This window comes from Aegilops tauschii, chromosome 2 (assembly GCF_002575655.3).
Source record: "Aegilops tauschii subsp. strangulata cultivar AL8/78 chromosome 2, Aet v6.0, whole genome shotgun sequence".
Taxonomy (NCBI): Eukaryota; Viridiplantae; Streptophyta; class Magnoliopsida; order Poales; family Poaceae; genus Aegilops; species Aegilops tauschii.
The window spans coordinates 607,714,318-607,737,252 of record NC_053036.3 but is presented as its reverse complement, the minus strand read 5'-3'; the positions used below and the strand labels follow the sequence as shown (position 1 = coordinate 607,737,252).

Genomic DNA, 22,935 nt, shown 5'->3' with positions numbered 1-22,935 from the left:
GATCGCCGCATCAGTCAGCCTGCAGGTGCACCGACGGCGCCGCACAATTGGCGCACATAGCCGCGCAGCAATGCCGCTGCCATTTCTATGCACCAGGATGATGCCACGCATGGCACAAGGCGACGAGGCCGAACAAGAAAACGATCAACACTCGTGTCCGCCGTGCCATCCATGTCTCATGCCTAGACGCGCCCCCGCGGAGTCCATCACGCTGGCTGCTGCCGGCGCTGGCCGTGATAAAGGAGGACGAGGCACGCACAGGACTAGCATCCGCCTCGTGTCGCCCGGCTCGTACCGGGGGTGGCCGGCACGAAGGACTCCAGCGATACTCCAACACCGGACTCTTTTAGCTCATGAAGCGGTCGTTTGCATCGCGCATGGCGTGCACGAAGAGGAGCATGTCGGCTGGCCGGAGCGGCATGAACACAAGGGACTTAGCTCGGCGCCAGCCTCAGCGTGCACTCCAAAAAAAGGCTCAATACGGAGACGAAGGGGGGAGAAAGGACAACCTTTAGATTAGAATGGACCGCGGATCAAGTTAGCTACAGTACCGGTACCGTAATAACCTTACTGCAGAGGAGCCGAACCCGGGAGGGGGGGGGGGGGGGGGGGGGGGCATTGGCCCCACCCGACAAGATGGCACGCTCCATGATACATTGTTTATATTTCACATATTATATATGTTCGCACTCATACATTATTTGCACCGCGGTCACCTCATGAACCACCACTGTAGATGTAGGTGTGCCACTAAATGTTCGTGGCACGTTGTTTGCTTCTTATGATAAGTGGAGAAATCTATCGAAATGACCATCTTGCATTTTTCAAACTCTTCTATGAGTGTTTAAGTTTAATTATGATGTGTTCCCCCGGCCCTTTTCACTGTAATTGGCGTTCATGCTAGGAACCTTCTTTTCCAAATACATGTCCATTGCATGAATCAAGATATGAATTATGTAATACTCTGGCTCTAAAGTTGACTAGATGATATCGCGCGTGTTGCCATGGAAATTGCTTGACATATATTTCAACGAGATTTGGTTATATTTAGATGAATATTTGAATTAATAGTATAAAAGAACAAAACTATAAATACACATGATTATTGTATAATTATAACTATTTATTGAATCTAAAGAACATAACATGATGAAAACATTTAGGCCTTCTTTGGAAATGAAAGCTCACACACGAATTAGATAGAAATGCATGTGTAAAAACACGTGACTAAAAAACTTATGGATTTTGCGGATTTGGATGCTCGGTTCATAGGAATAGGGAAAACACAAGAATCCTAATAAATAGAATCGAATAAACGTCAGACCACGTGGAAAGATAACTAGCATGTGTTCTTCTCGCATATGAATTTGAAAGAGAGGTCCAAACGGATTGTAAATTTATGAGTTTTTTTTCTGTAACGGGGACCAAAGGAAAGTATAATCCATTTTTTTTGGGTACACTCCCTTGAACCAAAGGTTCGAAGTGTGCTACTATATGAAAATTTCTGTTCCTCCACTTTTTTTTAAAGGGGGTCTTAAGCTTTTTTGCATGCATGATTGCATTTTACGGCGAGCCTTTTCTGATGCATAGTTACATATTGAAATGACATATAGTTGCATGTTAAGGTAAATACATTAGCGAGATCAACTACATTTTAATTATATACGATGCACTGACAATGTTGAGACGGAAGATGTGGGACATGCTGAACCAAAAGTCAATTTCAACCATGATCTTCGCAAAAATATTAAAAAAATTCAACCATGACACTGGGATAGGTTCGTATATTTTTTTGAGGGAAAGCCATCATAGCTAGCTTTATTGAATCATAAAACACACACATCGTCCACGAGTGTACTGACATTGGGATAGGTTCGTACATTGATCACCAACAAAGCAACAAGTGATTTGCTCTGTCAGTCTGTCTCAGAGAGCCTTGTTTATTTTATTTCTTTTCCTTCCAAAGTGCCCGCCGCCGTCTCAGAGAAGCCACCGACCCGCGAAACCCCCAAAATCGAAAAGCCCGCCCGCCGTCTCGGCAGAAACCGCCCCAGAATCCCCAAATCCAACCGCGAGCGCGGAACCCCGGCAGCGACGATGGCGCCCCAGGCCCCGGTCGTGGAGATCATCGACGACGACGACGACGACGACGACGACGGCGTCGGCGTGGCCGCCTCCCCTCCCGCGCTCCTCTCGGGCAGGCGGTGCCGCGCCACTCCCCCGACCGCGGCAGCCGGCGACTCCCCGGACTTCCTCGGGGCCTTCTCCCCCTCCCCGCCGGCCCCGAAGCGGCGCGCCACTCCCTCGACCGCGGCGGCCCTCGACTCCCCGGACTGGCTCGGGGCCTTCTCCCCCTCCCCGCCCGCCCCGAAGAGGCGCGCCGCTCCCTCGCCCGCGGCGGCCCTCGACTCTCTCGACTTCCTCGACGCCTTCACCCCCTCCCCGACCGTCCCGAAGCGGCGCGCCCCCGCGTCCGCGACCCCGATCGTCCTCGACGACGACACCCCTCCCCCGCCGGGGCGGCATCCGTCCCCGACGCCGATCCTGCTCCTCGACGACACGCCTCCCTCGCCGTTCGTTCCGGAGATCCCGGACATTGCTGTCGCGGGGACACCGCCATCCTACAGCACCCCGCGCTCGTCTGGGCCTTCCAGTGTCCCAGGATCCTCTTCGACTGGCCGCGCGCATGATTCTGGTGAAGTTTCTCGACTTAAGCTTTTATATAGTCGTTTTCCCTTTTAGATCTGAGAACCGAGTGTCGATCACTATGAATTAAGAACACCTGGTTTATTTATGGAAGTTGCTGTGTGGCAAAATAGTTGGAAATTAGTTCTAGTCATGCGTTAGGATGCAAGTCATTTAGCTCCCCTTATCAAGAGAGGCGGTCATTTAAAGAATTCAATGATATACCGCTTGAAATGTTTAGTATATCAAACTACGCTGGCGATTTTGTGGAAGTTAATACTTGTACAGTTGTACTGACGCCGGTAATTTCTACACCAGATAGACAAGATATCTGTTGTTCGCTGCACTGCGCAGTTTGAGCTGATTTATTGGTCCACATTTGTTTCAACATCTGTCACATGCAGGACAAACAGCAGCAATTTCCTTCGATGACTTAACTGACCAAGGAAACATGAAATTGCTAATCCTGTATTGAGTTCATGGAGAATAAATGGGCCTTTTGACCACTCAAGTTCATATTTGGCTTCTGGATAACATGTTGGTTCATTGATAAGTGATAACACTTACACCGTATATCCACTTACCCAGCTGCCCACTTATAGTACTATTTATTGTTAGATACCCATATCCCATTTACACCAAAACCAAGAATTTCAACTCTAGCTCTTAGAGAGTTTTTTTTTTTCATTTCTTATGTGGGAGACACTCTATCCCTACTCATGAATTACTTGATGAAGGCATGAAATGGTGTCTGGACTCATCATTATTTGTGTACAGTTCTGTAGGAGTAACCAAGTAACTCTTATTTGTGCCTTACAGGAGCTTCTTGTCCAATATCTCTGGACAGTGATGATGAGTTGGATGACTTTGGGACCATTGAGCCATTGGCCAAGTTGATTTTACCCTGTGGAAATTCTTCTCTGCAAGATGAGGATGACGGCAACATGGAAGAGAATGCTCCACCGATCAAAGAAAGAAAGGTAAAACAGGTCTGGCTAATTGAGCATGTAACTTATTAGTTCAGTTTCACAAAAGATGCAACTTAAATAAGAGGCTTTTGTGTATTATATATAGGGACGGAAGAGACTAAATAAAGAAGAGAAAGATAAAATGATTGAAGAGAAAAAACGACAGCGAGAGGTTTGGCTTGTAAAGTATTTTACAGAGGAACATGTTTGTTGTGGCGCTTGACAGTGAATAGAGAATACTGAGGGGGTGCTATATATTTGCAGGAAAAAAGGTTGCAGAAAGAAGCTAATAAAATTCAACAAGCAGAGAAAAAGAAGTCGGCCAAAGAAAAAGCAGAATGGGGTTCAGGCAAACGTGCTTTAGAATTCATTGTCGCCAAGATCGACTCAAAGGTCATAGAAACTGGCTCAATCGGAGGTATACTAAACCATGACAAATCAAGCTAGTCATATGAAAATGCCATTCCAGTATCTATTATCATGCATTGTCTTTATCTTTCTCTACTGCTGAGATTACTGGACCTTTGCAAACAGGTGCTCTCCTGACAATGTTTTCAGAAAAGAATCTTAACTTTCAAATGGAGAGTAATCCAATCAGGGGATCAATTTTGTGGAAGATGGTTTCTCAAAGTGATCAGGTCCTTATCAGCCATGTGGTAGCTGTCATATTTTGATGCATGCTTCCTTTGGTCAAGTTTGGTTTATAAGGATTTCTTACTCAAATTTTCTTTTTAGTGTTGGCTCAGTGACCTATTTTTTTCTTCTGGGCTATAACTTAGTTGATGCTATACAACATGCCTTTCTAAACTTATTCTTGGGAAACATACTGTTTGCTTTTTTGGGGGTCAAATTTTATGTATGCTTAGCAAGTGATTAGATGCATCCTTACAAACCTCTGACATAAACGTGCTTATGATTTAAGAGTAGTGCTAGTCATGTCGCTAAGTAGTCAATTCTGCTAGTCCATGCCCAATTCATATTTTCAGTCCCATCAATATTTCAATACACAAAGTATGAATTGATCATGTTGAACTTTATATTTGTGTCCTTGTAGGAGTGTTTTCCAATACTTGCATGGGTGCTCACTATTGAATTACTAGATTGTGAACCATTCAACCATAACTTTTTATGTGAGACAAATTGAATTCTGATAAAAGGGGGAAATTGTTTTAGCAACTAATGTAAGCATCCTGTGTAAGTATTATGCTACAGGACCAAGCCCTGGAAAATCTACAAAAAAACATGCACAAAATATGTAGTTGTCAGGAAAATTCTGGGCTTAGGTAGTCAACTCATTTGCCATGCCAGTTGGATTATCCAATGTTCAAGTTATAAGGGAAGCATGTCATAATATAAATGATTTATTTTACGAGCACCTCTCTAAGCACATTGCATTGTACATGGTCTTATGGCGCAAAATTGCAACAAGACATAGAGCCAAGGCAACATGGAATGGAAAAGCTAGTATTATTGTAACCTCGTCATGAATGTTCTGAAGTAGTAAACTGGTATATCTTTGTGCAACTGCCAGCACCATGACCTCATCATGCTTGTATATATCCTAAGAATGACATGTGTTCTATGCAGGAGCCATCTTTGGAGCCATATATCCTATTTGTGCTCCAAGCTGAGGAATTCTGCGATCTTATAAGCAGCGGAAAGTTCTTCAATCATGTTCTTGAAGCTCGAAGTCACTATCCAACATTCACTATTTGCTATGTCACTCATAAATTGACGAAATACATATATGATAGGTTGGTTCTTCTAAGTCTGAATTACCATGCCAACTGTTTTTTGTTTTATCTGTACGGTCCTTTTTTCTTTACCAATGACCCATAGTCCTTAGTGCACAGCAGAAAGTAGCCGACAACTTTATTATAGCTTCGGCATGCTATATTTCTTCGCCATTGGTGTGTGTTCACCTGAACTATACATTAGGGGGTTTCCCCATTGCTGCTTCCTTGCTGCTGATAGCTTGGTTGTAATCCTTTTGTCCTATCTATTCTATAAACCATAACCAACATCATGCATGCATAAAAATGACTTGGAAGGGAAAAGAACTGACTTGCATGGTTGTTTTGCATGATATTAGTCAATATTTTCTGTAATGTTATAACTTTTAGGTACAGAAAATATAACAGTTTTCCGTAGTTTAATCTTGCTAAAATGCCTTATCTTTTATTTTGGCACTTCAGAGAGCAAAGCCAGTATAACAATTCTGACAGTTCTAATAGATGGAAACGTCCACCTGTGGAACAGGTTAGTTTTTCAACTGTATTAGATTTTTCCGGAACTTTTCTTCCTAGAATTTGTAATGGATTTATTTTGTAGGTTTTGAGCAAATTAGTAACACACTACGATAGAGTTCACTCCAAGGATTGCACAAATGAAGTTCAGGTGGCAGAGCATGTTGTTGGCTTGACAACTAGTCTTGCAAAATGCAAATTCAGGCAAGTTGCATTTTTTAGATAAGAATGTTTAACTTCAGATGGTCTTTGCTCTTTCTTGCAATTTATTAATCTTGTTTTTACTTCCCTATACCTTAATTGCTTTCTGTGGTTGCTTCTATTTAGACATTTCTATATCAGACCAATTCAATCATAGTAAGTGTATACCTGTATACATATGCTTTAACTTGTGGCACCATGTACTGGATTCTGGTATTATTGGTATAGTGAAGTTAAAATTAGTAATAACTGCTTATAAGGCAGTCATTTTATTTCTGCAGCTGGCATGTACCTGATTTTTTATTGTAGATGGATGTACCTAATATTAGAACTTGTTTGGTACCTTTTTTTTTACTTCAGCCTCGCTAATTTCAGTTCACATGCTACTTTGCGATTCGCTGGTCCTTCATTTGACAAAATCAGGGGATAAATATGTCAAGGTTCATGTAGACACTTAAGTCATGCCTCTATCACTGTAAACTTTCTGCAGAAAGACAGCAAAACACATTGCCTCCATCTCTGACCTCTGTTATAGCTCCTCCATTGTGACCTTGATGGTCCATGTAGCAGCCAGTTTGTGTCGACTAATGTTGCTCTCCACCCAAAGTAAAAAATTATGAAACATATACCTCCTAATGCCCACAAATGTGTAATGCAATATAAACTACTTTCAGGTAGTTCAATTCAAATATAACTTTCATCCCCATTAGGCGCAGGTTTGTTTGTAGCAGTTCCATGTTTTTTTATTAATGTTCCCTTTGATTGTTCCACAGGAAACCATTGTCATGGTTATCCGTGAATGCTAATGGTGTGACAATCCCAAAGGGTTTTGTGGATAAAGGTCAGCTTAAGAAAAATGCTTGGTAAGTTGTGCTTAGAAAGTTAGAAGTATATACTGAATTACATTCCCATTGAACCTTATGTATTATTTTTTCCTTTTCTATTAAGTTGAAAACTGTTCCTGTTTTTGATCTATTGTAAGTAGAACATTTCCACTACTCTCACTTTCTGCATTAGTTCACCTGCAGTTTGGTCCTTGCCTTTGTTTTCATGTTGTGAAATGGAATTCTGATTGAAGTTCTAAACTAATATGATAAATGATTTAAACTTATGTACAACAAATGGTAATGGAATAAATAATAAATCTTCAGTCATATGGTGGAGCTTTTTACTCCCTCCATTCACTTTTGTAAGGAGTACAGTAAATGGTAATGAACAAGGGTTTTGGTGGTTGGCGTAATTTGCTTAAGGTTACTTGTGGCCATATTAAGCATGAACAAAACTTGTCTTAGCTTCCAACTATCCATCCAACCGCAGTTTGATATCCTAGTGTCAAATTATGAGACAGAGGGAATAGTTGTTAACTCGTCTACTTCCAACTTTTGGACCAGAGTAACATGTTTGTAGTGTATGCTAATTCTTCTTATCTGCGACAGGTTTATGTCCTTACTAGCTATCCCCAAAGTCCAGCCAAGGTTCGCCCTTGCAATCTGGAAGAAGTACAGTACCATGAGGTCTCTTCTGAAAGTATATATGGATCCCAATAAAAGTGTGAGTGCCAGCCTTTTACCATGTTCTAAAGTACAGTGCAACAGTTTCAGTTTGACTGTAATGCCTCCATGTGCTCATAACTCAGTTTATGTAACAGAATCGCGAGAAGGAGCTTTTGCTTCAAGACCTGAAGTGCGAAGATTGCCTCGGCGAGGAAAGCAGAAAGGTGGGACCAGTGTGTTCTAGGAGGGTGTACAGAATGCTCATGGCAGAAAATGGGGAGATGGAAGCAGAAGAAGCTGTGAAATCTTAAGTTTATGCAGTAGGATCCTTTTATCTTTTGGACTTGTTAACTTAGCGTGTGTATGTATTAGGTGTCGCACTACCTAAGATGAAATCCAAATTTCATGCTTGTGCATTTGTAATGAAGCCGTTAGCTGCTTGTGTTATGCGAAATCTCTGAAGCGGAACAATCATAAGATATCTGCATGTACCCGTCTCTGAGACTACAGGGTTGTACAGTACGGAACTTCATCAATCCTGCTTGCACAAATGGTCAAGCTTCTACTCCCTCCGTTTCTAATATAAGACTTTTTCGAGATTTCAATAAGACTACTCCCTCCGTCTCCGTCTGATAATATAAGAGTGTTTTTGACAGTAGCGTAGTCTAAAAAATACTCTTATATTATGGGACAAAGGGAGTACATATGAGTGTGTATATTAGTATTTTAGGGTATACATTCGATCATTTTACTTTGTATGTGGTCCGTATTGAAATCTCTTAAAAAGGTTTATATTTAGAAACAGAGGGAGTATATGACAAGCTGCATGTATCGTATTCTGAGAGAAAACAGGATTGATGGTGCAGCTGCACAGTAGCCCCTTTGTATGTGTGTTGGCACAACATTGAGCATAAGAGAGCTCCATTGGTTCAAAGGAATTCCACCTTAGGGATTTTCCTATGGTTATCGTTTAATTTGCAGGATTAAAGCACTCGGGACATCTCCGACCCTAGTCCCCAAACGGAGATAGTATTTATCTTTGGACGTGTCTCTGGACATTGATATCGAGCCGACCATCCAACGCTTGCCCTAAACCTTTGCTTGCAATACAAGTGGACGCGTCTTTGGGCATTGATATCGAGCCGGCCATCTAATGCTTGCCCTAAACCTTTGCTTGCAATACAAACAAAATTTAAACCCGACGACAAATATCATGCAAACAAGACGAAATTCATGCAAACATACATAAATTCAATATAATTTACATAAAACTGGATGATATTTTGTCCGTTCAACTAAAACTTAAAAAACCTAAACTAATTTGTAATGGACGGTGACCTTGTATGCCTGGCGGGCTGCACCTCCGTTGCTGTCCGTGCCATCATCGTCACGGGAGTCGTCCTTCCAGCGGCGGAAGGCGCGCCGGGGAGGGACGTCCGATTTGGATGCCGCAGTTTCGCCGGGGGAGGGAGGCTCGTGCTTGACGTGCCGGCGGCTCCACCTTGACACGGCGGAGAGGGGACGACGGACCACGGTCCCTGAGCGACTGCTCGAGGAGGAGCGTCAGGTACTCTTTCGCCGCGGCAGCCTCCGCAAGGAGGGGCGACTGTTGTTGTGTCTCTTGCTTCTCGGAGGAGTCGGGTGCCATGGAGGACGATGGCATCGGAAAGTGATGACGGCGCCACGGTCCAAACCCCGAAGAAAATCCAGAGCCTCCTGTTGTTGCGGAGAACCAAGGTTTCGGTATCGTCACGGAGAAGAGAGGAGGGTCGACGACGGTGAGCGGAGAGGAAAGGCGAGGAGGAAACGTGGCATGGAAAACACCCGGGCCGTGCTTAAATATCCGCTCCCTGGCGAAACGTGCGGGCAGTCGGCTTCAACGCGACACCCCGACTGGAGGATGCTTCTCGATCGCCGCATCAGCATTTAAGCGGCGCCGTCCGCTCGTTCAGTCGCATCGCTCTGACCGTCATCAAGTCGTTGAGTTACTTCCGCTTTGGAGCGGCTTGACCGACATGAATCCGCGGCAACCGTTTCGCGCAAAGAGGGTTTTTGGCACAAAAAGGATTTTGGGTGGGACCGACCGGTGAGGCGCGTACGTGGCATACGTCCGGACTCCCGCAAACCTCACATGGTTTTCGTCTGGTTTACGGGAATTCAGACATGCAGACGCGTCTGTGGACCGATGTGGGCACCGTGTTGGATGGTTTATGTCATCCGGACATGTCGATACGGATGTTTGCGGGTGTTTTGGGGGTCCCACGTTGGAGATGCCCCTTTTTTTTTCCTCCATATGATTCACTTGTACCATATTTTGGAAGAAATTTTTTGTTCACTCAAACCTCTTGGAAATATTTCTTTGTTTTTACCGTGCTATCATACATAGTACTTCTTATCAAAATTCCTGAAGTTTGGTAATCTGTAGGATACAGGAGGACACAACACTACATCCTCACATATTTTTCCATTTCTGTGTTGTAAAAATTATGCAAATCAAAGAGGCCCCTAAACGACAATGGCTAACACTTGTATGGCCTTTAATTATCTTGAATTTGTTGCTTTGTTGTTTGTGTGTTCAGTTTGACCAATATGCAAATCAAAGAGGCCCTAAACGATAATGGCTAACACTTGTATGGCCTTGATTATCTTGATTTTGTTGCTTTCTTGCTTGGGTGTTCATTCTGATGATCTGACCAATATGGTCAGCAACAATTATATCCATGAATGTTGATATCTCTGAATACGGAAAATGCTAGACCTACGGATTAAATCTACAGAAATCTTACGGACCCTCCCAGTCAATAATAATATTTTTTTGCATGACATGTGGACCCCGAGAGATGTATCGTCGTACTACTGCTCCAGCAAGGGCGGCAGTCCCCCGAGTTTCGCCGCGCCGCCACCCATCTCTGTCTCTCCCCATTCTCTTCTTTCTTTTCCCCCTTCCCCATCCGACGAGCGCCGCCGCAAGGGCCGAAGCCCACCGGCCACGCCCACGTATTTCCCACCGCTCTCTGGAGCAGGGCACACGGCCGGGGGGCACAGCCGCACAGGAGGACCACGGGCCGCGCGCGGCGGAGGAGGGCGCCGTCAACGGTCGGCAAGCTGCGAGTACCGGACTGGAGGAGTCCACGGTGAGTTGCTCCTCCCTTCACACCTGCATCGATCTGATATTAGTGCTAACTAACCGAGGACATTTTATCCTGATCTGACGCGATTGATAGAATAAGTGCATTTGTGGTACATTTCAGATAGTAATATCAGTAGCCTTCATTTTTGTATCGATCTGATTCCTCTGCTACGAAGCCAATGTACGCTAATTATGTTTCTGTATGTTTTTCTTCTTCTGATTTTTAGGTCTGAGATTCCTATTCGTACTAGCATCACTTACTAGTTCTTGCTTTCTTGGTAGGGTTGTTATCTGAGAGCAAGTTTGCATGGCATCTTCTGAAAATAGCGCAGCGCGGAGCTCGGATAAGGCTGGACATTCAACAACTCCAGTTGCTACGCCGGGCACTAGTGCCGAAGCATCGCAGGGTGCTGCTGCTGATGGGCCTGTCAGAGTTGGCAATAAGAGAAAGCTTCCATCATTTATATGGAGTGATTTCGAGAAACTGTTTGTCGACGGGGAATGGAAAGCCGAGTGCATCTATTGCAGCGAAATTCTTCCTGCAGCAGAAGATGCCGGTGGCACTTCACACCTGGAGGACCACCTGATGTCGTGTGCTGATTGGCAGGCACTGGCAGCCCCACAAGAATCAAGGTTGTCAAAGGCTTTTGACGACGGGGAAGCCGATTGGGAGGATGCTCTGTTTGATCAAGCTGTTGCCAGGAAGCAGCTTGCGATGATGATCTGTGCCCATGATTACCCTCTGTCTATCGTCAATCATGCGGGTTTTCAGAAACTGTGTTACGCATTACAACCAATGTTTCAGATGGTATCAAGGAATGACATTAGAAAAGATATTTTGGGTATGTATGCAGCCGAGAAGGATAAGATGGTGAAGTATTTTGCAGACTTTAAAGGTCGAGTTGCCATCACTACGGACATGTGGACTGCAGAACATCAGAAGAGAGGTTACTGCAGAACATGGTAGTCACTGCACATTTCCTCGATGAATCTTGGCAACTCAAGAGTTTTATGTTGAGGTAAAAACCATTCTTTTTCTAATCCTTATAAGTCTGAAATGCTTGTGTAATCATCGCAATCTGAGACGTTGCTTTAATTAGTGTAAAACTATCTTATCAATCTGAAATGTTTGCTTTGCTCTTGTCTTAGGTTTGTTTATGTGCCTGTCCCACATAATGCTGCAGTCATATGCCAAGCACTGCATGAGTCCCTTGTTGAGTGGCATCTCGAGAGAAAGATATCGATAAGTTGGATTTGAAATCTCTTCTATTGGAGGGTAAATATCTGCATATGCGCTGTGGTGCGCATATGCTTAATCTGATTGTGAAAGATGGCATGGATCTCATGGAGAAGGGTATAGAGCGGGTTCGTGATGGTGTTGCATATTGGTCAGCTACTCATGGGAGACATGAGAAATTTGAAAAAATGGCGCACACTCTGAACATTGAATACAAGGAAAGGTTGTTTCTTGATTGTAAAACCAGATAGAATTCAACCTACAGAATGCTAACTATTGCATTAGAATACATAGAGATTTTTGAAACACTAAAGGCACGTGAGAAATTATTTAGTTGTTGTCCAACCAAAGATGATTGGAAGTTTGCCAAGGAACTTTGTGATAGGCTTAAAATTTTCTATGATGTCAGCGAGTCATTTTCAGGCACTAAATATGTTACTGCAAATATGTTCTTTCGTAAAATATGTTGCATTCAGTTGGCAATACGGAAGTGGGCTGCCAGTGACAATGAGCTTGTGCAAACAATGTCTGAGGAAATGAAGCGGAAATTTGACAAATATTGGAAAGATGTACTTGATCTTATGTCTGTCGCAACTGTTCTTGATCCAAGGTACAAGCTTCATATGTTGCAAGCTATTTTTGGTTCTCTCTATGGAATGGAACATGCAGCTGTGGAAGTTGCCAGAATAAGGAATTTAATGGCTAATTTGCTGAAACAATATCAAGAAGCTGATGGGGTTGTGGCTACATCAGAGGCTGTTAGCAGTGCTGCTTCAGGAGCTGGTGGAGAAGATGACATAATGGACATATTTGATCGATATATGTCCTCACGGCCTACTATCGGTGCTTCTCCAGTGCAGACAGAATTGGACTTGTACTTGGAAGAGGAAATTATCCGTAGAATACCAGACGAAGACATCATGACTTGGTGGAAGTATGGGGGTGAGAATTGCTCGTGATATATTGCCTATCCCTGCATCAGCTGTGATATCAGAATCAGCCTTTAATACGAAGGGCAGGCTGCTTAGTCCACATCGTGGCCAACTTGCGCCAAGCATGGTAGAAGCTATTATGTGTATGAAGGCTTGGTCCCGTGCTGACATGATTGGTAATTGATCCTCTTGAATTTCGATCATTTGTTTACTTCACATTTCACAACAGCTATTTGTTCCTGAATCACTTGTATCTTTGCATTAGGGGACGGCAATTCGACCCTCTGTGCAGTGTTTCAGAGTGTTCTTGATGATGAAGAAGAAATGATGGTAACATATTACACTCCTTACACTGGATTTTTATATGCTGCAATGTTTGTTATTTTTATTTCCCTGATTTTAATTTTTGTGCTTTTGATCTGTTCACTTCAAGGATGACTCTGAATCTATGGTAACGGAAGACTAGTCTGCCAAGAGGCGAAGAACCGAAGATGATGCCTAGAAGCTACTGTCGTCCTTCTATTTATAAATGAGAATTGCGATGCACTTATGTTTGTCTCGCGGCTGTACTTGTGCTTATTTGATGGCGTGCGATGTCATTTTGTGAGAAACCGAGACTGAGAATTTATGTGTTTGCCACTTGTGCTTATTTGCTATTACCTGAAGTGCTAAATATTAGAATTGATATGCTTTTTTCTTTTCTCTTCTTTTGTTTCTTGAGGTATTATGTATACGTGTTGAGAGGACCCGATGGATCAGGCATGGACATGGGCACAATTATTTGCCCATGGGTTTTTCTTCCGTGGACGGGCAGAGAATGCCTTCATGGATTTGGGTATGAATGCTGGTAGGGCCTTCCACTCCATTAGTTGGAAGCAGCAACTGATGCCACCATGGCCGACTGCATCAGGTGTTTGTCGGAAGCTGGCCCTGATCCAAACGTTTTGGGCGTAGGTTTTGGCCCCTGTCTCTAGCGCTGGTTCGGGTTCGCCGGATGGTGCCCGTCGGCGTTTGCTGGCCGTGGCCGGGCCTCCCTTGCGCCGCCCAACCTCTCGTGGTTGCTCGTAGAACGTAGATGCTCCTGACTGGAGTTGGCATCTGGGGCGGAGCAGCTGCGGGATGCCGAACAACTTCACCGCACATGACGGCGGTTTTGGCGCACCGCACCCGACCCTGTTCGGCAATGGCCGCATCCATCCGTTGGAGATGCCCTGACACAACCTAGCCCCCAACCAGTCAGATCAACTCTCGAATCCCACTAAACAGAGGATCGCCGTCGCTCGTCGCGACCGAAGATGCAATACGATCACCTCTTCTCGTACACCGTCATCGGCGACCCAGGTCGATCGTCCTTCCCCCCCGTCCTTAATCCGGCACCCGCCGCTCCGACCCCTACCGCCGTTCCGCATGCATGATCGGCCAACAGGGCTCGCTCGCTCGTTCCACGTCTGAATCGCGGGGTGCTGACTGGTGGTGATATATCCACTGTTGCAGGCGTCGGGAAGTCGTGCCTGGAGCAGCAGTTCACGGCCAGGGCGTTCCCGGAGGCGCACGAGCCCACCATCGGCCTCGAGTTCAGCACGCGCACCATCACCGTCCACGGCAAGCGCATCAAGCTTCACATCTGGGACACGGTGAGAGGAAGAAGATTTCTGCCCTGATGCCACGGTTGATCCCTCCCTTTGTATCTGTAATAATGTACTCACTTCTTGCTTATTCAAATTGTAAAGGTTCAGTTGCCAAACTGTTTAGTTAAAAACACAATTAAATTATGCTTTTTCATGCCTTTTCATGGCGTCTTTCTACGTACCATGCTTGTTGAATTTGCTCTTCTGAAGCATATTCATCTCGTATTATCATGTCTTGGCTTTGCAGGCTGGCCACGAATCATTCGTATCTGCTGTTGACCAATGCTGCTTGTATCATTTTGGTTTATGATATCACAAGGTACCTCTCAATGGGCTGTCAAATATATCTGCTGCGGCGTTTGCTTCGTGCATCCGATGGTCCTTACGCTGCACTGACCTTACTTCAGGAGGGAGACTTTTGATCATATTGCTGTATGGCTATCAAGAGCAAGAAAGCTATCGAGAGCCGGCGTGACATTGGTTCTGATCGGAAACAAATGCGATCTGTCTCACATGCGTGCTGTCGGCTACGAGGAAGGGCGAAAGTTCGCCAAGAGGCACAATCTGGTGTTCATGGAGGCCTCTGCAAAAACCGCACAAAATGTCGAGGAGGTAATGGTTTATCCCTTGTACATTGGGTACAATTACACTGTCTTTTCTCTTCGAGATTATTTTACGTCGTTATGTAATGTAGGCATTCGTTGTGACCGCCGAAACAGTATACAAGAAAGTCGAAGATGGTGTCATTGACTTGTCTGAAAAGGTCAGTTTAAGTGCTTGCCTTCTTGTTTTTCAAAGTGTTAGGTTATGTTGGCGTTCATCAAAGATACTCGGAGGTACGGGACAATGCCCCAACCCCATAAATTTCTAATCAAGGCTTAAGAGTTTGGTGTTCACAACTGTAGCAAACCTTCCAGCTTCAATTGGACACACACACAACATTAAGCAGGGCCGCCAATGCGCTTTGCTGACACTGATAAGATAATGAGAAAAGAAACCAAAATGGTATCTTGCCCCTCATCTGAGAACATCAACAGAGAAGAGGATGTGTTCAGCCACTAGTCTTGTCTGCCTTCAAACGCCATGAGGAGAAGATCTTCAGTTGCCTTGTAATCTCTGGTAACTCCATATTCCCCAAGCGTCTGAGGACTGGTCCATCCTAGGAAACACGGTAACCCTGAATAATTCCTACCACATCTTGAGGAGCCCAGTAATCCTTGTCCATGCCACTACCAGTCTTCAAATGTACTCCCTCCGTCTGAGAAGTCAAAAAAACGTCTTACATTATAAGACGGAGGGAGTACTTATGAACAATAAGATCATTATAGTGCTTCCACAGCCCCGACAGTAGAGCGGCATTGACTGAGCTCATCACAGTATTTCCGACATAGTTCCATTTCTCCCATGTTGTGACCAAATAACAGGGTAATTTAGGTAAGATTTGTTTGGTCGCCACAGAGTCAACGAACAACAGGCTGTTCTTTCAGCAAACATGGCATGTGGGTCGTGAAAATTGGAGGAGCAGAAACCTTGATGCAGTGTACCGTAGCCAAGGAGCCGCAGCCTCAGTCGTCTCCATGGCGTTTGAATGGTAGAACTTAGGTGGATATGAAGTGTAATTTTGCAGCCGTTTCGGCAAAATGTGTGTAGTGTGTCACTCTAAGTATATACTACGTACTATTATATCGTCGTGCGGTTTCATGAAAATGATTCTTTCTTAATTTTATGCATTTTATGTTTGACAATACATAATCTTGTTATCCATAACTGTTGCAGTTTGTTGGATTCCTTCATCGGCGTGAGAACATTGCACCAAGCGAATCAGGATGCTTGGTTTGGTGCCGAAAATTGGCTTGCCAATACGTAGGCAAGGCAAAAAATTGGCTGCCAATTGGTTGGCAACCAACTTACTTCGCTAACCTCTCGAAACTTGGCAATTTTTGGCAAGCTTTGGAGTTGCCGAATGTTGGCATGCCAATATGCTGGCCAGCCAATTTTTGGCTGTCAGCCAAGCATGCTCTGAACTCATGGCGCAAAAATGGGGCGTCGGTAGCTGATGAAGCTGAGAAACCGAATGATCGGTGTATGTGCTAACTTTGGTGTGTATGTGTATATTAGGTTGCGGTACCAAGACGAGATTCCAAGTTCATGCAGGGCTTTTGCTATGAACCCATTAGTTACTCATGTTCTGCTGAACCTCCGAAAACGGAACAATCGTATGCAGGAATGTTAATGCTAGATCTCTGTATGGTACCTTATCCTGTGAGACAACAGGGTTGGTTCCGTAAGGAACTCCATCAATCCTGCTTCCAGGGAGGGTCCCTGCATTTTGTGCGTGTCGACAGTGCAATATAAGTTCCCCTTAGGTGCAGCCGTGCAATCTACTACTTGCTCACACAAATAAATCCACCGAAAAGAGCACTGGTGGCTAGGCTCGCAGTAACTTGGTTCGTCAGAATATATGCAGCCGTGATAGCACAACACTTTCAATGACTGGAAACTCCATCGACGGCCACTGTTTCAAAGAGGGTCACACTGTCCACGTTGCATCTGGAAGAGGAAGGATTTTATGATGCCGTGACAACATCCCAATTTGTTTGTGTTAACTTTAATTTGCAAAGAGCTTATATTACATAAAACCACAACTTCAGGGCAACTTATTACAACTTACCACAACTTTTGGGTACACAACTTCGGTGCTAATCTCTAACGCAAACCCCAAATCTGGCTGTTTAGTTGTTTTTGACATCAAATCAAATCTAACAAGGTTTTTTTTTGGGGTTGACCCGCGTTGGAGATGCCCTTAAGTCCGCATTTGGGAGTCTGTATCGGTTTTCCGTAAATTAACCGAGCAACTCTCTTCTTTTTAATTAATCGATGAGGCAAATATTTTTGCCTCCGTTTTGAAAAAAAACAGTTGTTGGTTCGTGTGCATCAGATCAACGCACAAACTCCTAAGAAGAGGAGACTTTGTATCCTGAATATGTTTATATTGGTTTGCTACAAACTGCAAGATCAAATCCAACAAACCTAGCCCCGAAGCAGTCCGTGATTCTACAATCGACACATCAGACAGCCGACGCTCGCCGCGATCGAATCCGCGTCTGAAGATGCAATCCGCCCACCGATTCTCGTACACCATCGTCGGCGACGGAGGTTGACCTCGACCGTCTCCCAGCTCTTGCTGCTTCAAGAGCATAGGCATAGCAGACCCCAGCACGCTACTCCAGACCACATTTGCAAGCAATCCTATAATCCACTATTAGCAACCACACAACCAACTCATATGAACATCACGCATCAGATAAACTCTAGCATTACGATGACAGTCTAGAAGAGTTGTCATATGATGCCCACTGAAAGGTTGGGTAATTTGAAACATGCTGACCAGAAGGCCAAGTTGATGCAACTGAAACTGAACATAAACTTAGCAGAAAGCCTGTCAAGGACCAAAATTTAATTTAGAGAATTGGCAGGGGCCGCGCGAACGCATACCCCCTCTACCACAAATTACGACGTCCATTCTTCCACTTGGGAAGATGGTAGGCCAACGCATCCACCAAGTGCAATGTGGACCACTAGCCTAGGCCACGGCTCTTCTTGATCAGCCGTCGACCCCGTCCAGGTAAGTATGTTGTAAGGGTGCACCGAGGGCTCATTATATAGCCTGCTCTTCCTCGCAAGCCTCCTCCCCTGGGCGAGGTGGTACTAAACGAAACTAGAGCGAGCCCCGTGGTGTTGCAACGGTGGTGTGCGGAGTTTACGGGCCGGATTCTGGTGGAGTTTTGGTGCTCAGGCCCAGTTCTTTGAGAAAACGGTTATCGGCAGAAGAGAAAGAGCGTGTGTGATCTTCTCCAAAAAAAACTAAATAAGTACTACTACTTGCTCACACAAATAAATCGACTGAAAAGAGTAGTGGTGACTAGGCTCACAGTAACTTTGTTCGTCAGAACATATGCACCCGTGATGATACAGCGCTTTGAGTAACTGGAAATTCCGTCGACGGCCACGGTTACAAAGAGGATCCACCCTGGAGATGCCCAAAACCAATTGTTGATTTATGCGCATCCGATCAACGCACAAATCGTGACAAGAGGAGACTGTCTCCTCTTTATGTATCTCTTGGGTTGGTAAAACGGCGAGAACAGACCTAGCCCCGAAGCAGTCGGCTCAAGTCGAGTCCGTGCTCAAGACCCGCCAAACAGCCGTCGGGACGCTCGCCGCGACCGAAGATGCAATCCGCTCGTCGCTTCACGTACACCATCGTCGGCGACGGAGGTCGGCCGTCTCCCCCCTTCCCTAACCCGGAGCCCGCTGCTTCGACCCCGGGCATGCTCGCTCGTTCCACGTCCGAATCCTGGGGTGCTGATGCTGACCTCTGACGATTGTTGCAGGTGTCGGGAAGACGTGCCTGGAGCGGCAGTTCACGGCCAAGAAGTTCCTGGAGGTGCACGATCTCACCATCGGCGTTGAGTTCAGCAGCCGCACCATCAACGTGGACGGCAAGCGCATCAAGCTTGACATCTGGGACACGGTGCGTACAGGCTATTTAGAGCCTGTTCGGCAGTCATCCAGCACCTCAAAATACAGGAGCCGACAGAGCGCCACTTTGACGGCTCCAGAAAAATAGGCTACGGTGCCGCTCCACTCCGGCCGCTCCAGGAGCTGAGCCGTGGAGCGGAGAGTTGCCAAACAGGGCCTTAGATTTACCCTTCCTTTCTACGTTGTCTGGCTTCTGTTGCTTGCCACTAGGTGTCATAATCTGGCAAAAACATCTTATATTTTGGTACAGAGGTAGTACTATTATTTAGTACTTCCTCTGTAAACTAATATGAGAGCATTTAGATTACTATTTTAGTGATCTAAATGCTTTTATATTAGTTTACGGAGGGAGTAATTTACACTACAACACAGTAAATATATTGTTTATTCGAATTGCAAAGACTAGTTGTGAAACTGTTTAATTAAAGCACAATGCTTTGACGTTCTTAAGCAGCATAATATCCATCTCATATTTTTGTATCTTGACTTTGCAGGCTGGCCACGAAGCATTCGTACCTATTACTAGACAATTCTACTGCAGAGCTGCTTGCATCATTTTGGTTTATGATATCACAAGGTACCTCAATGGGGTTCCACTTTCAGTACATCTGCCTATGGTGTTAACTTTGTGCATCTATGGTTCCTACGCTTCATCACTAACCTTGCTTCAGGAGGGAGACTTTTGATCATATTGCTACATTGCTTGAAAGAGCAAGAGAGCTATCGAGAGCCGGCGTAACATTGGCGCTGATCGGAAACAAATGCGATCTGTCTCACATGCGTGCGGTCAGCTACGAGGAAGGGCGAGAGTTCGCCGAGAGGCACGATCTCGTGTTTATGGAGGCCTCTGCAAAAACCACACAAAATGTTGATGAGGTAATTTTGATTTGATCCCCTGTACATCGGGTACAATTACGCTTCCTTTAGGATAATTTTGCATCATTATGTAATGTAGGCATTCATTCTGACCGCTGAAAGAGTACACAAGAAAGTCCAAGATGGCGTCCTTGACTTACCTGAAAAGGTCAGTTTAAGTGCTTGCCTTGTCCAATATGCAGGCAAGGCAAAAGATTGGCTATCAATTGGTTGGCAACCAACTTACTTTGCCAATCTCTCGAAACTTGGCAATCTTTGGCAAGCTTTGGAGTCGTCAAATCTTGGCATGCCAATATGCTGGATAGCCAATTTTTGGCACAAAATGGGTCAATGGAAGTAGATGAAGCCGAGAAATCCTAATGAACGGTTTGTGCAGAAGGATCCTTTTGAACTTGCTAACTTAGTGTATGTATACAACTATAACTATACTGTACCAAGATGAAATTCAAGTTGCGTGCATTGCTTTTGCTATGAATCCATCAGTTGCTTGTGTTACCTAAACCTCTGAAAGGGCTGAAGGCATGAATTTTAATGCTCGATCTCTGTATGGCTAGCTGTTTGTACCGTATCCTGGGAGACAACAGGATTGGTACAGTAAGGAACTCCATCAATCCTGTTTCCAGGGACGGTTCCTGCATCTATATGACATGTACCGTATTCTACGAGATAACAGGATTGTAGAGTACAGTAAAAACTCCATCAATGCCGCCACCAAGGACGGTCCCTGCATTTGTGCAACTGTAAGTGCCCTAGGTGCAGCCGTGCATTGTACTACTGGTGGCTAGGCTCAGTATCTTGGTTCGTCAGAATATATGCTGCCGTGATGATACAACAAATTCAATACCTGGAAACTCCAACAACATCCCAATTTGATGCTGAAACACCAACATCCCAGTTCTTGTCACGTCTTCTGAAAGAGCAAGGACTTTTTGATGCTGTGGCAACATCCCAATTTGTCTGTGTTAACTTTTGTAAAACACCAAGTAATAATAATCTAACTCAAAGTGCCAAGAAGATGCTGCCTACTTCTTCAGATAGCACTCGATATTTTTAAGCCACCCTACAAGCTCCGTCTGCTCCTTGTTTTCCATGTACGTGTGCAGGAATGCAGCTAGCTCGTCATTCACCCCTCTCTGCTCCAGGTAATCACGCACTGCGGTTTGCATCTCCTCATCTAACTCCCTGTTAATTGGCGAGACCAGCATGCAAAAAAAGCATATTAACATCTCATAATGCCAGGAAAGAAGCACAACTCAAAAGAGATCATAATAATGTTAAATGCCATACTGTATGTGGTAAGTCAAAGAAACAAGTTTGGATTTTAACAAATAAAAAATAGCACCAGTAGCAAACAAGAAATGTCATTTGTATCAAAATGAATGATGAGGAGCCAGCATTGTCATTCAGCTGCTACTGTATCAGAAATTTGCAACAGCTACATTACAGCTAGTGCTAGATTACACCACTTCCTTGATACAGAAATGCATACTACTCTTTTGGTTGAATCCAAGGAGCCAGCATTGTCATTCTCCAGGGGTCTTGGTGCAATCCAACTACTGCACGAACATGCATTATTCGTCGAGAAACAAATTGATCTAATTTCCCTTATAACACGGAACTGAAATTGGAGGAAAGTTCCCTCCATACCCGCCAAGCCCGAGCATTTCATCTATCACATGATTACTTTTCCAGTCCAATAGTCACCACTAGTGTGGGTAAACAGGGAGCGTGTTTCTATATGTTTTTGCACTTCAAAATTCTTTGAAAAGATAACACATGTAAATGTCTGATGCTATGTGCATTGGATTGTGTGTGCAAAATTGTTGATTTCCATGGCCTGTGCAAGAAAGAATTAAGCTTGGTGCATAAAAAGTTGATATATTGCCCCTTTACCGTTGTGATTGATGGGCAGGACAATAAACTACAATTGTGCACAAGAGATCCGCGAGCTAGAAATCCTGGTCCAATTTCTTTAATCAATCATTGGTGCTAACTGCTAACCATTCTAAAGTAGCATCACAAGACCATGGATAAATTTTTTGACGGAAGCAAGAACAGGATTTTAACAGCAAGCATTCTATATACCCCATCGACCGTTAATATAGTGTCAATATGACTAAATATAATGCTATATATTTTCGTTAATATTCTACTAGAACAAGGTTGGATCACCTGAACTGGCGGCCCATGTATTGCTGCTCCGGCGTTGGCCCGCTGCGGCGGACGGGGAAGACCCTCTCCACGTCCATCTCCTCGGGCCAGGCAGAGCACTCGAACTTGAGCGCAAAGTCAGGCCGCGCGGGCTTGGAGACCTCGACGTGGACGCTAATGTGCATCCTGTCCTGTGGCCCGCCGTCTTCCGCGGCCACGCCCGAGCGGGTGGGCGCCACGGCGCCGTCGACCATCGAGGCATCCACCCTGACCTCCTCCTCCTGCTGCTCCCCGAACGCGCGGCGGAGGCGGACCCACTGCTCGCCGGGACGGTCGTCGAGGGCGAACGGCGCGGCGGAGGGCGGCGGCCGCGGGGCGGGCTCGGCGCGGCAGGAGGAGATCTCGGAGCGGAGGGAGCGGAGGAGGCGGTCGAGGAAGACGGAGCGGCGCATGTCGGACATGTACTGCCGCGAAGGGACGAGGCGGGGGGCGAGCGCCTGGAGGCGGGACCGGAGGTGGAGCAGACGCCGGGCCATAGGAAGTGGTGCCGCGCGTGGACGGACGGCGGCGGCCGCCGGCGTGCCTCGGGTTTTGGGAAGGGTTTCGGAGAAAGACGGCGCCCTTGGGCGAAGCCGGGGCAATGGAAGGAAAGAAAGCGAACGTGGGCCGGAGATGCGTGAGATTTTGGGCTTTTCTTTTTCCTGGCAGTGTGTAGCCCAGCTTCGCAAGAAGACGGACAATCTTTTGATGGGCCGGGTAACTGGGCTTCTCATGGTTGCTTCCCTCAACAAAAAAACTTCACATGGCTGTGTAAAAAAAAACTTATCATGGTACGCTATGCTAGAG

General features: G+C 45.3%; 2 protein-coding genes, 1 long non-coding RNA gene, 1 other non-coding gene and 1 pseudogene across 4 annotated transcripts; 3 read left to right on the top strand and 2 right to left on the bottom strand.

Annotated features, from left to right (window-relative positions):
* The first annotated feature begins 1,988 nt into the window (after positions 1-1,988).
* On the top strand, positions 1,989-8,084 carry LOC109786012 (crossover junction endonuclease EME1). The gene is made up of 11 exons (XM_020344597.4): positions 1,989-2,695; positions 3,505-3,665; positions 3,760-3,825; positions 3,918-4,071; positions 4,188-4,291; positions 5,241-5,407; positions 5,849-5,912; positions 5,985-6,103; positions 6,874-6,963; positions 7,537-7,651; positions 7,749-8,084. Exons 1-11 carry the CDS (start codon positions 2,098-2,100, stop codon positions 7,902-7,904), a joined length of 1,794 nt encoding a protein of 597 aa, XP_020200186.1. The 5' UTR covers positions 1,989-2,097; the 3' UTR covers positions 7,905-8,084.
* A 2,360-nt stretch (positions 8,085-10,444) lies between these two features.
* Positions 10,445-15,582, top strand: LOC109786019 (ras-related protein Rab-2-A-like; annotated as a pseudogene).
* A 2,411-nt stretch (positions 15,583-17,993) lies between these two features.
* On the bottom strand, positions 17,994-18,153 carry LOC120975187 (U1 spliceosomal RNA). Its single transcript, XR_005771014.2, has one exon. It is a non-coding gene; the product is annotated as a U1 spliceosomal RNA (small nuclear RNA).
* A 215-nt stretch (positions 18,154-18,368) lies between these two features.
* Positions 18,369-20,886, top strand: LOC109786015 (uncharacterized). Its single transcript, XR_012203463.1, has 2 exons — positions 18,369-19,054; positions 19,557-20,886. It is a non-coding gene; the product is annotated as an uncharacterized lncRNA (long non-coding RNA).
* Positions 20,763-22,724, bottom strand: LOC109786014 (uncharacterized protein At2g39795, mitochondrial). Its single transcript, XM_020344599.4, has 2 exons — positions 22,111-22,724; positions 20,763-21,120 (listed from the first exon to the last, which is right to left on the bottom strand). Exons 1-2 carry the CDS (start codon positions 22,623-22,625, stop codon positions 20,961-20,963), a joined length of 675 nt encoding a protein of 224 aa, XP_020200188.1. The 5' UTR covers positions 22,626-22,724; the 3' UTR covers positions 20,763-20,960.
* Between the last annotated feature and the right edge of the window lie 211 nt (positions 22,725-22,935).